General features: G+C 40.0%; 1 protein-coding gene across 2 annotated transcripts in view; it reads left to right on the top strand.

The window, feature by feature from the left end:
- Nucleotides 1-53: 53 nt before the first annotated feature.
- The window catches only part of LETM1 (leucine zipper and EF-hand containing transmembrane protein 1), a 31,252-nt gene continuing 20,871 nt past the window's right edge, over nt 54-10,434 (top strand). Inside the window, exons 1-3 of one of the 2 annotated variants that reach the window (XM_032685090.1) lie at nt 54-147; nt 4,258-4,315; nt 7,413-7,869. In XM_032685090.1, the coding sequence (XP_032540981.1) occupies nt 69-147; nt 4,258-4,315; nt 7,413-7,869 (594 nt within the window). In that variant the 5' untranslated portion in view covers nt 54-68. Of the gene's footprint in view, nt 148-4,257; nt 4,316-7,412; nt 7,870-10,434 lie in introns of those variants that run through there. The other variant, XM_032685092.1, reaches the window with a different exon arrangement.

Raw genomic sequence — 10,434 nt, 5'->3', positions numbered from 1 at the left:
CCGCGGCCCGGGCGGCAGGACGGGACAGGAGCGGGGCCGGCGCCGCCGCCGCCCGCCGGAGCGCCGCCATGGCGTCCATGCTGCTGCAGAGCTGCGGGCGCCGCGCCTGCCGCCTGCCCCGAGCGCTGCGCCGCCGGCCACAGCCCGGTGAGGCTCCCCCGGGGCCGCTCGCTGGGCCTGGGCGAAGGGGCAAGGGGAGGGTGGAAGGTAAAGCGGAGGCAGCGGCGTCTGGGGGTTCCCGGCGTGGGCGGACAGGCCGCTGCGGGAGGGAAGGGCCGCCACCGAGTCTCCGCCGGCGGCGAGCCGGGGCTGAGCAGGGCGCTGCTCCTGGCCCGGCCTGTCCCGGCCCGCACTCCCTGGGTCCTGCGGCCTCTAAGCATGTGCTTCCCCTACCAGCGTGGTTGGAAAGGATGCTCTGCCCTAAGGGCAGCTGGGGCAGGCGTATCCTTTAAATGCCGGCTGGCTGGGGAAGGAGAAAACACATGCTTTTTGCTAAGGTGCAGGAACTACGACTCGGTCCTGCCCACCTTGTTCTCGGCGTAGCTTGGTGTGGAGTTGTCGCTGGTTTATGTGCTCCTTCTCTTTAAGAAAGTACAAGGGTTTTTTTTCTTAGTTCGCGTCAGGAAGGATATGTGAATTCGCCTTTTTTCCGCGTGGCTTTGAAAGCCTGGCAAATAAAAAGGAAAGGCAGTTTGAGATACCAAGATAATTTGACGGTTTAAGGATCTCTGGGTGGTGAAGTTTAGTGGCATGAAACAGCTGATAACTTGAGACATGTGCGAGGCCTGTGGTTGCTCTTTACGTCCCAGAGCTGGAATGGCAGAGGGTTAGTGAGGAATGAGGGAAAGCTCGGCAGGCAGTGGCGTGTCACTGACACTGACACGGCCCCGGCCTGTCACTGGAGTGCTGTCACTGAGAACAGGCCGGCGGCACGTCCAGGTTCAGGCAAACCTGGTGAGCCAAGAGGAGGCTCGTCCATTATCATGACCAGGCTATCCTCTTGGTTACGGGTAATCACTCAGATGTGATAGCTTCTTCTAGTTGATGGGGTTTTTTTAAACTACTGTTGTAAAGACATTTATTTAGGTTGAGCTTGTGCAGTGACCTCAAAAAAAACCAACTGGGGCATCTCAGCTGTCCAGTTTATAACAGGAAGATACACACCCATGTACCTTCAAATTACGTGGGATTAAATTCGATTATTCTGGTTGCATAGCATAAGAAGTGCTAATGATCGCTCTGGTTTTGTGTGTTACAAATCTTAAAGAACCTGTGCTGAAATACTGTGATAGAATCAAATAATTAGTGTGCTGTGGTGCGCTATGGTTATGATACAATCAGTGCTTTTATTTGGGGTGTTAATTTATTATTAATGCATTATTGCAAGGTGTAATTTTTTTTTGTGTGGTGTTCTGCTTTACTTAGCTCATCTTCTTTTGCTCTACGTGTAAGTAGTCTAAGATTAAGTTAAAGCTAAGTGCTTCTAAGAATCCTAAATGTTCTTCCTGTCAAGATCAGACTGTTAAGTACTGCAAGCTTACACTTGTGTAGGGACTTACTTCATGTTAGCATTTTATTTTTAAAAACTCTAAACATAGTAACAGTACACAGCTATTCTACATTAAAAACTTTGGGTTTGATGTTTCATTAAATTTGTGAATAAAGTTTCTCGTTACTCCTTTTTCATGAGGAACGTGTCAACATATAGTTTTTCTGGCACTACTGCCTTTCTTTCTTACAAAGCTAATGCAGGTTTCTTAAATGAACAGTCTTGAGTGTGGTTAAGCAACATTCACCTTGTTTAGACACTCCTGGATGTCTGGGCTACCCTAGAAGCAAGGATTATGGACTTTGCTCCTTTTTGTAGGAAGTATGTGTTTTATATCAGGGCTGGTTTGCTCTTAGGTACATGGTTGTAACAGACACTGCAAAACATAGAGCTCTTGTCTGGCAAAGACTGGCAAAGTTGGAATTAACGGTTTCTGTGTGCCTCTTCACACTCTGAGTAGCTGTACAACAAGAAGCATTTGAGTCAGCGTGTTTTCTTATGGCAACCTTGGAATTTTGTCCTTTGACCCCTTCCTGAACATTTAATGAGTCTGGTTGGAAAGAAAGTAAGTGAAGTGAAAGTGTCTTGCTGCCTGTGGAATTTTATCTAGGAAACTCCAAGCCAGTTTTGATCTCCAGATCATCCCTGTTTGTTCTAGGGGCACCTGTCCATAGCAGGCAGTGTCCTCTCCTAGTAGGACTCTGGTTTTTGGCACATGGGCTTTGTGTGCTTCCTGGCACTCAGGTGAGACAAACAGATTACCCTGCTGTGGCTTACCTGTCTAGACACTGAGTACTTATCTGCTTTGCTCAGCTCTTCCTTAAAGTCAGGGACATCCTGTGAGATGCCTTTTGGGTTTAGGAATTTAGCTGCTGTTCTTTCTTTAAATATTGGAGAGTATCAGAATGCCTTCACAGATTCTCAAGACTTGCTTTTTGAGCATGAAAGAGACAGTTTTTACTTTGGCTCTACTTGCAGTGGCAGTAAGTGCCTGTTAGAGTTTGATATAACTTGAGATGGGTAAATTCTTTGCCTTGATAATGTGATGGCTTTTGCTGTAATTACTTCAGAGCCCACTTAGCATGGAACATCCCTTGATTATTGAGATTTTCATCAGATCAGTTATCTTCTATACCTTCTGATTTTCCCACGTGGGTTTGCGGTATCTCTTTTCCCTTAATACTTAAAGTATCTTGTATTTGTATGCTGTGTTTTCTACTTTAGGTTCTGTCATAGGCCATATCTTGGCTTTAATGGTGGAAAAGGGTATCACTAACCTCTAAAATGACTTTTCTATCCTGCTGTCTCTTAGGATTGACTAGAAATAGTAGGTTCCAGATGGAAGAAACAAACCACAGCATACCTGCTCTATCCAGCTTTCCAGTTTTGTTTTGGATACAATGAATTCTAAGAAGATTGGCCAGAAAGTGTTGAGGCATTTAGAGTCTTGCTTATGTGATTTTCCTGTAATTTGTCCAGAAATCTTTTTGCAGTTGATATAACTCAACTACCTGTTGAGTTATTGTAGCTAGGTGTTGATACAAGATTTATTTTTTGAAGTCTCTTTAGGGAGATTAATTCCAGTGATTTCAGGGATGATTTTCACTGATTGTAGGTTCTGTACAGCCACTAGCATTTCATGTTGCTGATGCTTCTTCCATGGTTGGAAGGCTTTGAAGCATGGCCCTGTATTGAAGCCTGTGAAATGAATTGAGAGATCATTTCGTGGTCTCTCCTCAGTTTATTTCCAGAGTGGATGCTGCTTGTCTCTGTACCTTGATAGAGGATGCCTGTATATAGGTGTCAGTCCTGCTTGTGGACTTTATTAGCTATTATTAGGATTGATTCTGAGTTAGCATTTTAAATAAAATTCATTTTGAGGAACATGGCTTTTTCTGGAAATCTAATTTTTCATATGCTTTGGGTCAGGTCCTCGCCCTTCAAGACAATTTGTATCCTTTGCAGAGAGATCACAGAGTAGAGCTGTTTTCACCAGGTGCTAATCAAAATGGACAGCAATGTGTTGAAGTGATGTGGTTTCACTTCTCTAATGAAGTGTGTTTAAGTTCCTACTCACGTTTTATTTGTTGTTTTGCTTAAAACAAACAAAAAGCTATTTTCATCCTAAATGCTTGGCAAGTGCTCCATTTGGATCATCTAATCCTGTGTTGTCACGGAGCTATTAAAAAATTACATTTGCTTTCAGTGAAGTTTTTCTGCAATATAGTCACTTGCCCGAGGGACTTGGAAACGTGTCTTCAGGTGACTGAGCAAGAGCAAGCAGTACCTCACACATCCACAGATGTGCACAGGCGGTTTGCTTGAACGTCTCATCTGCCTTACAGAGTTTCTTCCCACCTCTTTTCTCTTTTTTGTGCTGTAAATTGGGGTTACAGATTGAGAGAAATAAAAACAAGGCATGTGCTTTGACTTCTGTTGGAATAGGGTGAGGTATTTGGGCTTCAGTACTTCACATGCCTACTGTCAAAAGCAAAACAGAATTCCGTCTTGGCAACATCCAAAGTGTGAATGTGCTGACAAACAGTGCATAGGGAAGTTGCTGTTAAGCTGCATCTTTGTGCTTTCAGTAGTAGCCATTCCTATGTAAAGGTTGGTCTTGTAAATCATGTGCTTGTGTGCAACTCACTGTGTAAATAAATGTCATGCTGAATTTCAGAATTAGTGCTAATTATTGGTGTTTTTTCTAGGTAACTTGGGAGATCGGGCGTGTCTTAGCTGTACGTCTCTGAGGCTGGCAAACAAGATGTGAGTAAATATGAACATTTTTCTGAACTCAAAACTGTACAAAAAATCAGTTAGTGTAGTGTTGTAGAGCGTAGATTTAAATCTAGACCAAGTGCTAAAATATTAGCTTCAGCTTGTGTTGTTGACAGATTAAAGGAAGTCTGAGTATTACTCTCTTCACCTGCTTGGTTGTGTGTGGGAGAAAGAAACTGAGATCTTCCTTTTTCCACCCACTTCCTCCCTTTTTGTTTCACTTCTGATGTGAAAGCAGTAGAATATTAATATTTTTCTTGGGTGATTCCAGGTGTCATAATGGGATGTGATGAGTTTCCCGCATACTTTCTCTGTGGAGTACCGTAAACACTGAATCACAGCTAGTTTGAAAATCATAGCTGACACTTGGGAATGTAAATCATTTGATTTGTATCTCTGTGAAACCAGAGAAAGTAGTTTATTGTATGTTACAGCCTTGGGTGATGGTATCCTCTTCTGAAAATGAATCCAGCTGTTGTGTGCCCTTATGGAGCTTAAGGAGTTGAATGTTGGCAGAATCCATTCTCTGTTCCTGGCTTGGCTCACAAGGCATACTTGTGGACATGAATTTCCTAATCCCTTTCCTTAGAATATTAAAATATGTGTTCTGTAGTTCATTTATAGTCAAACTGACCAGGGCACAGTGACTATTCTTCGATTTCCTGAGTTTCCATTTCAACATAAGGATGTGTCTCTAGATACAACCCTTTAATGCAAAACAAACTAATTCTTTTTCAGACATGTTAGTTCTATATCACCTGCTGTAGAATTAATTGTGGTCATTTTTTTAAAAATGCATGAAGCATTTCCAAATATCTGTGTACTTTTTCGTAAAGACTTTTAGTGTAAGTCTTATAAGACCTCTCTCTTGGAAATTTGGAAAGTTATGATTTTAAGCCTGTGGGCTGGAGCACCTCTCATCTGAAGACAGACTGAGAGGATTGGGATTGTTCAGCCTGGAGAAGAGAAGGCTCGGGAAGGCCTTCCAGTATCTAAAGGGGCTTACAGAGAGGTGAAGAGTGACTTTTGTGAAGGGCATGGAGGGACAGGACAAGGGGAAATGGCTTTAAAATGAAACAGAGTAGGTAGGATTAGATTAGACATAAGAAATTCTTTGCTGTATGGTGGTGAGGCCCTAACACAAGTTGCCCAGAGAAACTGTGGATGCTTCATTCCTGGAACTGCTCAAGGATGGGCTGGATTGGGCTCTCAGCCATCTGATGTAGTGGAAGGTGTCCCTGCCCATAGCAGGGGGTTTGGAATTGGATGCTCTATAAGGTCCCTTCCAAATCAAACAATTTTTTTTTTTTCTTGTAATGTGTTTGGGGTTTTTTCTTTTGTTTGTTTTGTTGTTTTTTTTTTAACAAAAATTGCTGTTAATGTAAGGTGGCTGCTTAAAATAAAACAAACTAGTGCCTGCACCCCACATGACCCAGATCTGAAAGCAGGGGAATCTACTCTTACAAATACTGAGGACAGACTAGGACAGAAGTCTCTCTGACCTCCTGCTTGTGAAAGTATGTTTAGAGAGGCACATTTCTTGCAAATTTTTTTTTTCTCTGCAGAATCAGAACCAGTTCTGCTGGCAGAGCTCCCTTCCTCTCTCCATGCAGAAGAGTGTCGATGTATGTAGGTGGAATTTGGTCTGTAGGCCTGGAGCTCTGCTTTTGGAAAGTGCCTTAGAGTCAGGCTGGATTGATTTATGCAAATGTTTTAATCTGGTTTTGAATATGTACTTTATTTTCTTAAGAGACCTGTCATTCTCATCAGTTAATATCTGTGCAAATATGTACTTTTCCAGCTGATCAAGAGACTGTTTTGTGTAACTGTATCTGTTTTGGCAGTTGTCTGACCATTGAATGGTCAGGTGTTTAAAACTTTAGTTTAAACTAAAAAATAATAATGTCTCTTTAAAAAGTAATAATTTCAGTCTTTTTTTTTGTTCAAAGCTCTGTTTGAATAACATTAAATAGACAAAACCATTAAAGGAATTTAAAATCCATCGGAACGTGCTAATTAAGTTTAAAAAGTGCTTCTGCCTGAAAATTGAGTGAAGGAGGTTAATACTTACAAGTGTTCAATAAACTTTTTTTTTTTCTTAAAATGTTATTCAGACCTGTGGAGCCATTTGCTCCTATTTTCTGTTCATTGACTGAAGACAAAAATCACATTCTGATTTTGTTTTGTTAGTACAATGGCTCCATGAAGAAACACCCCAATCATTTCTGTCCTGTAGATGACTTAATAGTGGCATTTCAATTTGAGGGACACCTAATGGAACTCATTTATATAAAATATTTTATCTACTATTTATCTACTATTTTATTTTTGTTCTGTCTTTTTATAAAAGTGTGTAGAGTTCTACTTGGGTATGAGGAGTAGTTCTTCTGTGTGTAACAGGAGCTTTTGGGGTGTTTGGGCAGTGCTTCCCTGCTAACTTCAGTCTACATTTAATTAGAGAAAAGAACAAAATTCTGAACAAGGTGCTGGTTCTCTATGCCCCAGATCAGTACCATGATGGAATTTTTTGCAAAAGTTTCCACTGAAAAAGGAAAACTAAATGCATAGGAGATAGTAAGAGAGGAACTCTAATGAAATCAGATTTCTCTGATACTAATTCTCTTCCTCTGACTCAGCACCTATCCCAAGTCTACAAATTCTGTTTCTTTTTCTCAAGTGTTTTGCTCAAACAGGAGAAGTAGCAAAAAGGTCTCTATGTTACTTATGAATTTGCAGAATAATTTTCAAATGTAGCTTTCTAAATGTAAAGTACATCTGATGGCTACTCTTTAATTGGAGTAAAATAAACTACCTTTTCAAAGTTGTTTAATGTAAAATTCCCTGCAGATTATTTTTTTTTTGTCATGAAGTAAACCACTTGTTCTTTTCAAGTATAGACATTGATCTTAAGAGACAAAAGTTTGCATTCTTTTTCATAAATATGTTGTAGATATTTTTCAAATGATGCATTTTATAAATACATGAATACATATAACTATATAAGTGTATATTATATATATATATATATATATATATAAATAGTGTATGATCTGTTGCTAATTCTCAAATGCATTTTCTTTTGAAGGACTGTACACTTTAAATATTGCACTGGTGTCCCTCCTGTTTACACATACTCCAAAAAAGATCATTTCTGTTGTTGGACTAAAGGATCTGGACAAATATACTTTACTCTTATGAGCTCTTCTGGCTCATGGACGCCACTAGCAACCCTGGGTGTTTTAGGTCCCCAGTATCTCCCAGTTAGATGGTGGCATTCTTCACGTCCCCTTCAAGATGACTCCATAGTTGAAAAGTCACTGAAGTCCTTAAAGGACAAAAACAAGAAGCTGGAAGAAGGAGGTCCTGTGTATAGTCCGACAGAAGTGGAAGTTGTGAAAAAATCTCTGGGACAGAGGGTTATGGATGAACTGAAGCACTATTACCATGGTTTTCGATTACTGTGGATTGACACCAAAATAGCTGCAAGGATGCTCTGGAGAATCCTGCACGGAAGCACTTTGTCTCGTCGAGAACGGAGACAGGTACTGAATAAACACCAGTTTCACTTGAGTGTCCTCAGTGATTCCTCCATTTTATTTGAACTGAGTTAGTTCTTTCTGTTGTCTTCTGTTCCTAGAATTAAAACTGCTAGGTGTGTTTCCCTCCTGCTCACTATGTGGACACTAAAATTTTTGGATATTTTTGCTCCAAAACGTTTCAGTTGTGTTCCCTGTTATTGAAGATAAATTTGGTATTTTCTAGTTGGAACAGCAGAGGATTCTTCTGTTTTGTCATGTGGGCAGCAGTTGTGGTTTGTTCTCAAGTTCCCATCCATGTGCTACCTCTCTGTATATGGTCACTTTCTCTGCTTTTTCACTCCAGCTGGAAAAGTAGAGGGAAAACACTTCTAGTAAAGGTTGGATTTGTGCCAGTTCTATTTCTGGTTTGTTGCTTGCTTGGTGTTTTTTTTTTTTTTTGAATGGGATTAAAGCAGCAGGCTGAAATTCATGACTAATGATGTACTATCTCAGTTATAAATATATCTGAAATAATTTTAGGCCAGATACATTTGTTTTCTTCATGACATGTAACTTACATGTATGAAACTGTAAAAAGGAAACTGATAATTTTAAAGAAAAGGGAGATGCAAAATATGAGTGCTTTCAAATTTGGATAACATACATGCATTTCAATAGTAATTTCAGGTTCTGGATGAAGTAAATGGAGGCTTATTCAATTAGAATGAAAAGTTATATGGATATTTAAAAGCATTTGATGTTAGCTCATATATGAAAAGACTGTAAAATAATAAACTGGTGTAGTTAATTCCTTTTTTTACTTTAAGAATGCATTGATATTCAACTTCAGCCATTCATTAGCAAAATATGCAACATGCTGATTTGATAGTTCTCATTTTACTGTTTTAAAGGACAAGATGTTTAAGCAGTTTATACAGATTAAAAATTCAAGTCTGCCTTCCTGCCTTTTCTAAATACAAAAAAAGCGTTTCAGCTGTTGCTGAGAAAAAGATGTGCTGGAAGAAATGCTGGAGAGCAAAAAGTGTGTGTACTCTGCAGGAGGAGTGAGCAGTGCTGCTCGTGGGCACAGTCTGGCGCTCTGCAGTTTGTGCACTTGCACACACAAAGTGTTAGGGTCACATCTCTGCCCTCAAAACTTCCGATAAATGATAAAAAACATGAATATTTGCTTATTGTTTTCATAATTTCCTGATAAAATTAGGTACACACGTGAACATTTTGATGTGTAATTAGAACCCATCACATCCTGATGCAGTATGCAAAGGTTTTTCCTATATTCACACGGTGAAACAAATAGCAAAAATTGTTACATGCACATGCAGCAGTTTTTAGCTGTGGGTACCTGTGGTCTCTTTGCAAGAACAGCACTGGTTGATGGTCTCAGCATTTTCATGCTCCTTATTTTTGACGCCTTCCTTATGCTGGTGCAAGAATATGCTTGGCAGCTGATCCAGCTGAGACGTTGCTCAGCAATAAATATAACAGTGTGTGCTGACGTGAGAGGGGATTAGGTGGTGCCAAGAAGGAGTAACTGAGGACAGGGGAAGGTGAGGACTGCAGGACTTTGTGAAGCAGCAGTTCTGGCTTGTGCTGGCTTACTGAGAGCTTTGGGAAACTTGGAAAGCCAAGTGAGACAAATTAATTCATGGTTTCAAACAGAATCAGAAATTCTCCAGAGGGTGGATTGGAACCATTGATTTTCCTGCCTGTGTTGTGTTAGCTGAGCTATACTTCTGGGAAATTATACAAACAGCAGTAATATTCCATCAGTAGGTGGACTTATTAATTTGATTGCCCTTTGATCATAGATCTATCTTTCTCATATTTAAGTAGTGATCTGGCATTTGGCCTTTCTGGATTCATTTTGTTTCTGTGTGCAGATGTTCAATATTTCTTGTTTTAAATAAAACATAAATTTTTTTGTTTGCAGGTATGAATTGGTGTTTACACTGATGTAGCCTGTCTCTTACCTAATGACGTGTGTTTGTGTGAATGTATATGCATGTAATCTGGTGTAGAAGATGTAGAGAAAATAGTTTTAAGAACTGCAGTGATGTTAGTTTCTCAGTCTAGGTTTTGTGTTTTCTTTATTTGGAGGAAGAGGACATCCTATCTCTGGAATGAAGGCATGGTAGACTTAGAACCCAGCATCAGTGAAAAGCAAAGCCATCTTGCAGCTAAACAAAACCCTTTATCTATGGTGGTTTTTTAAACCTTATTTCAAGTTTGTTTTAACACAGTTAATTTCTTTTTATCAATTCAACCTTAAATCATAGTATACTGACTGATTGGAAGAAGTCTTAAAATTTTGATGCCAAATTCCCTAAAACTTTGCAAAAGTTGCTCCTGAACTTTACAAAATGTAAAATTAAAATTGAAGTACATACTGCCTTAAATGTATTAAGCTGCACATGAACTGACAGTCCTAGAGAAATTTTATCTTCATGCAGACTGACAAATGAGTTATTTCTGCCTGCCCTTTCCTTCCTCTTTGGAGGCAATAATGGAAGGATATCCAAGTCATCTAACCACATGAACAAGCATTTGCAGCATGGCTAATGCAAAGGG

The sequence above is a fragment of the Chiroxiphia lanceolata genome, chromosome 4, assembly GCF_009829145.1.
Source record: "Chiroxiphia lanceolata isolate bChiLan1 chromosome 4, bChiLan1.pri, whole genome shotgun sequence".
In the NCBI taxonomy this organism is placed as follows: domain Eukaryota; kingdom Metazoa; phylum Chordata; class Aves; order Passeriformes; family Pipridae; genus Chiroxiphia; species Chiroxiphia lanceolata.
The sequence above is the reverse complement of the archived record's forward strand: the minus strand, read 5'-3'. Positions and strand labels throughout refer to the sequence as shown.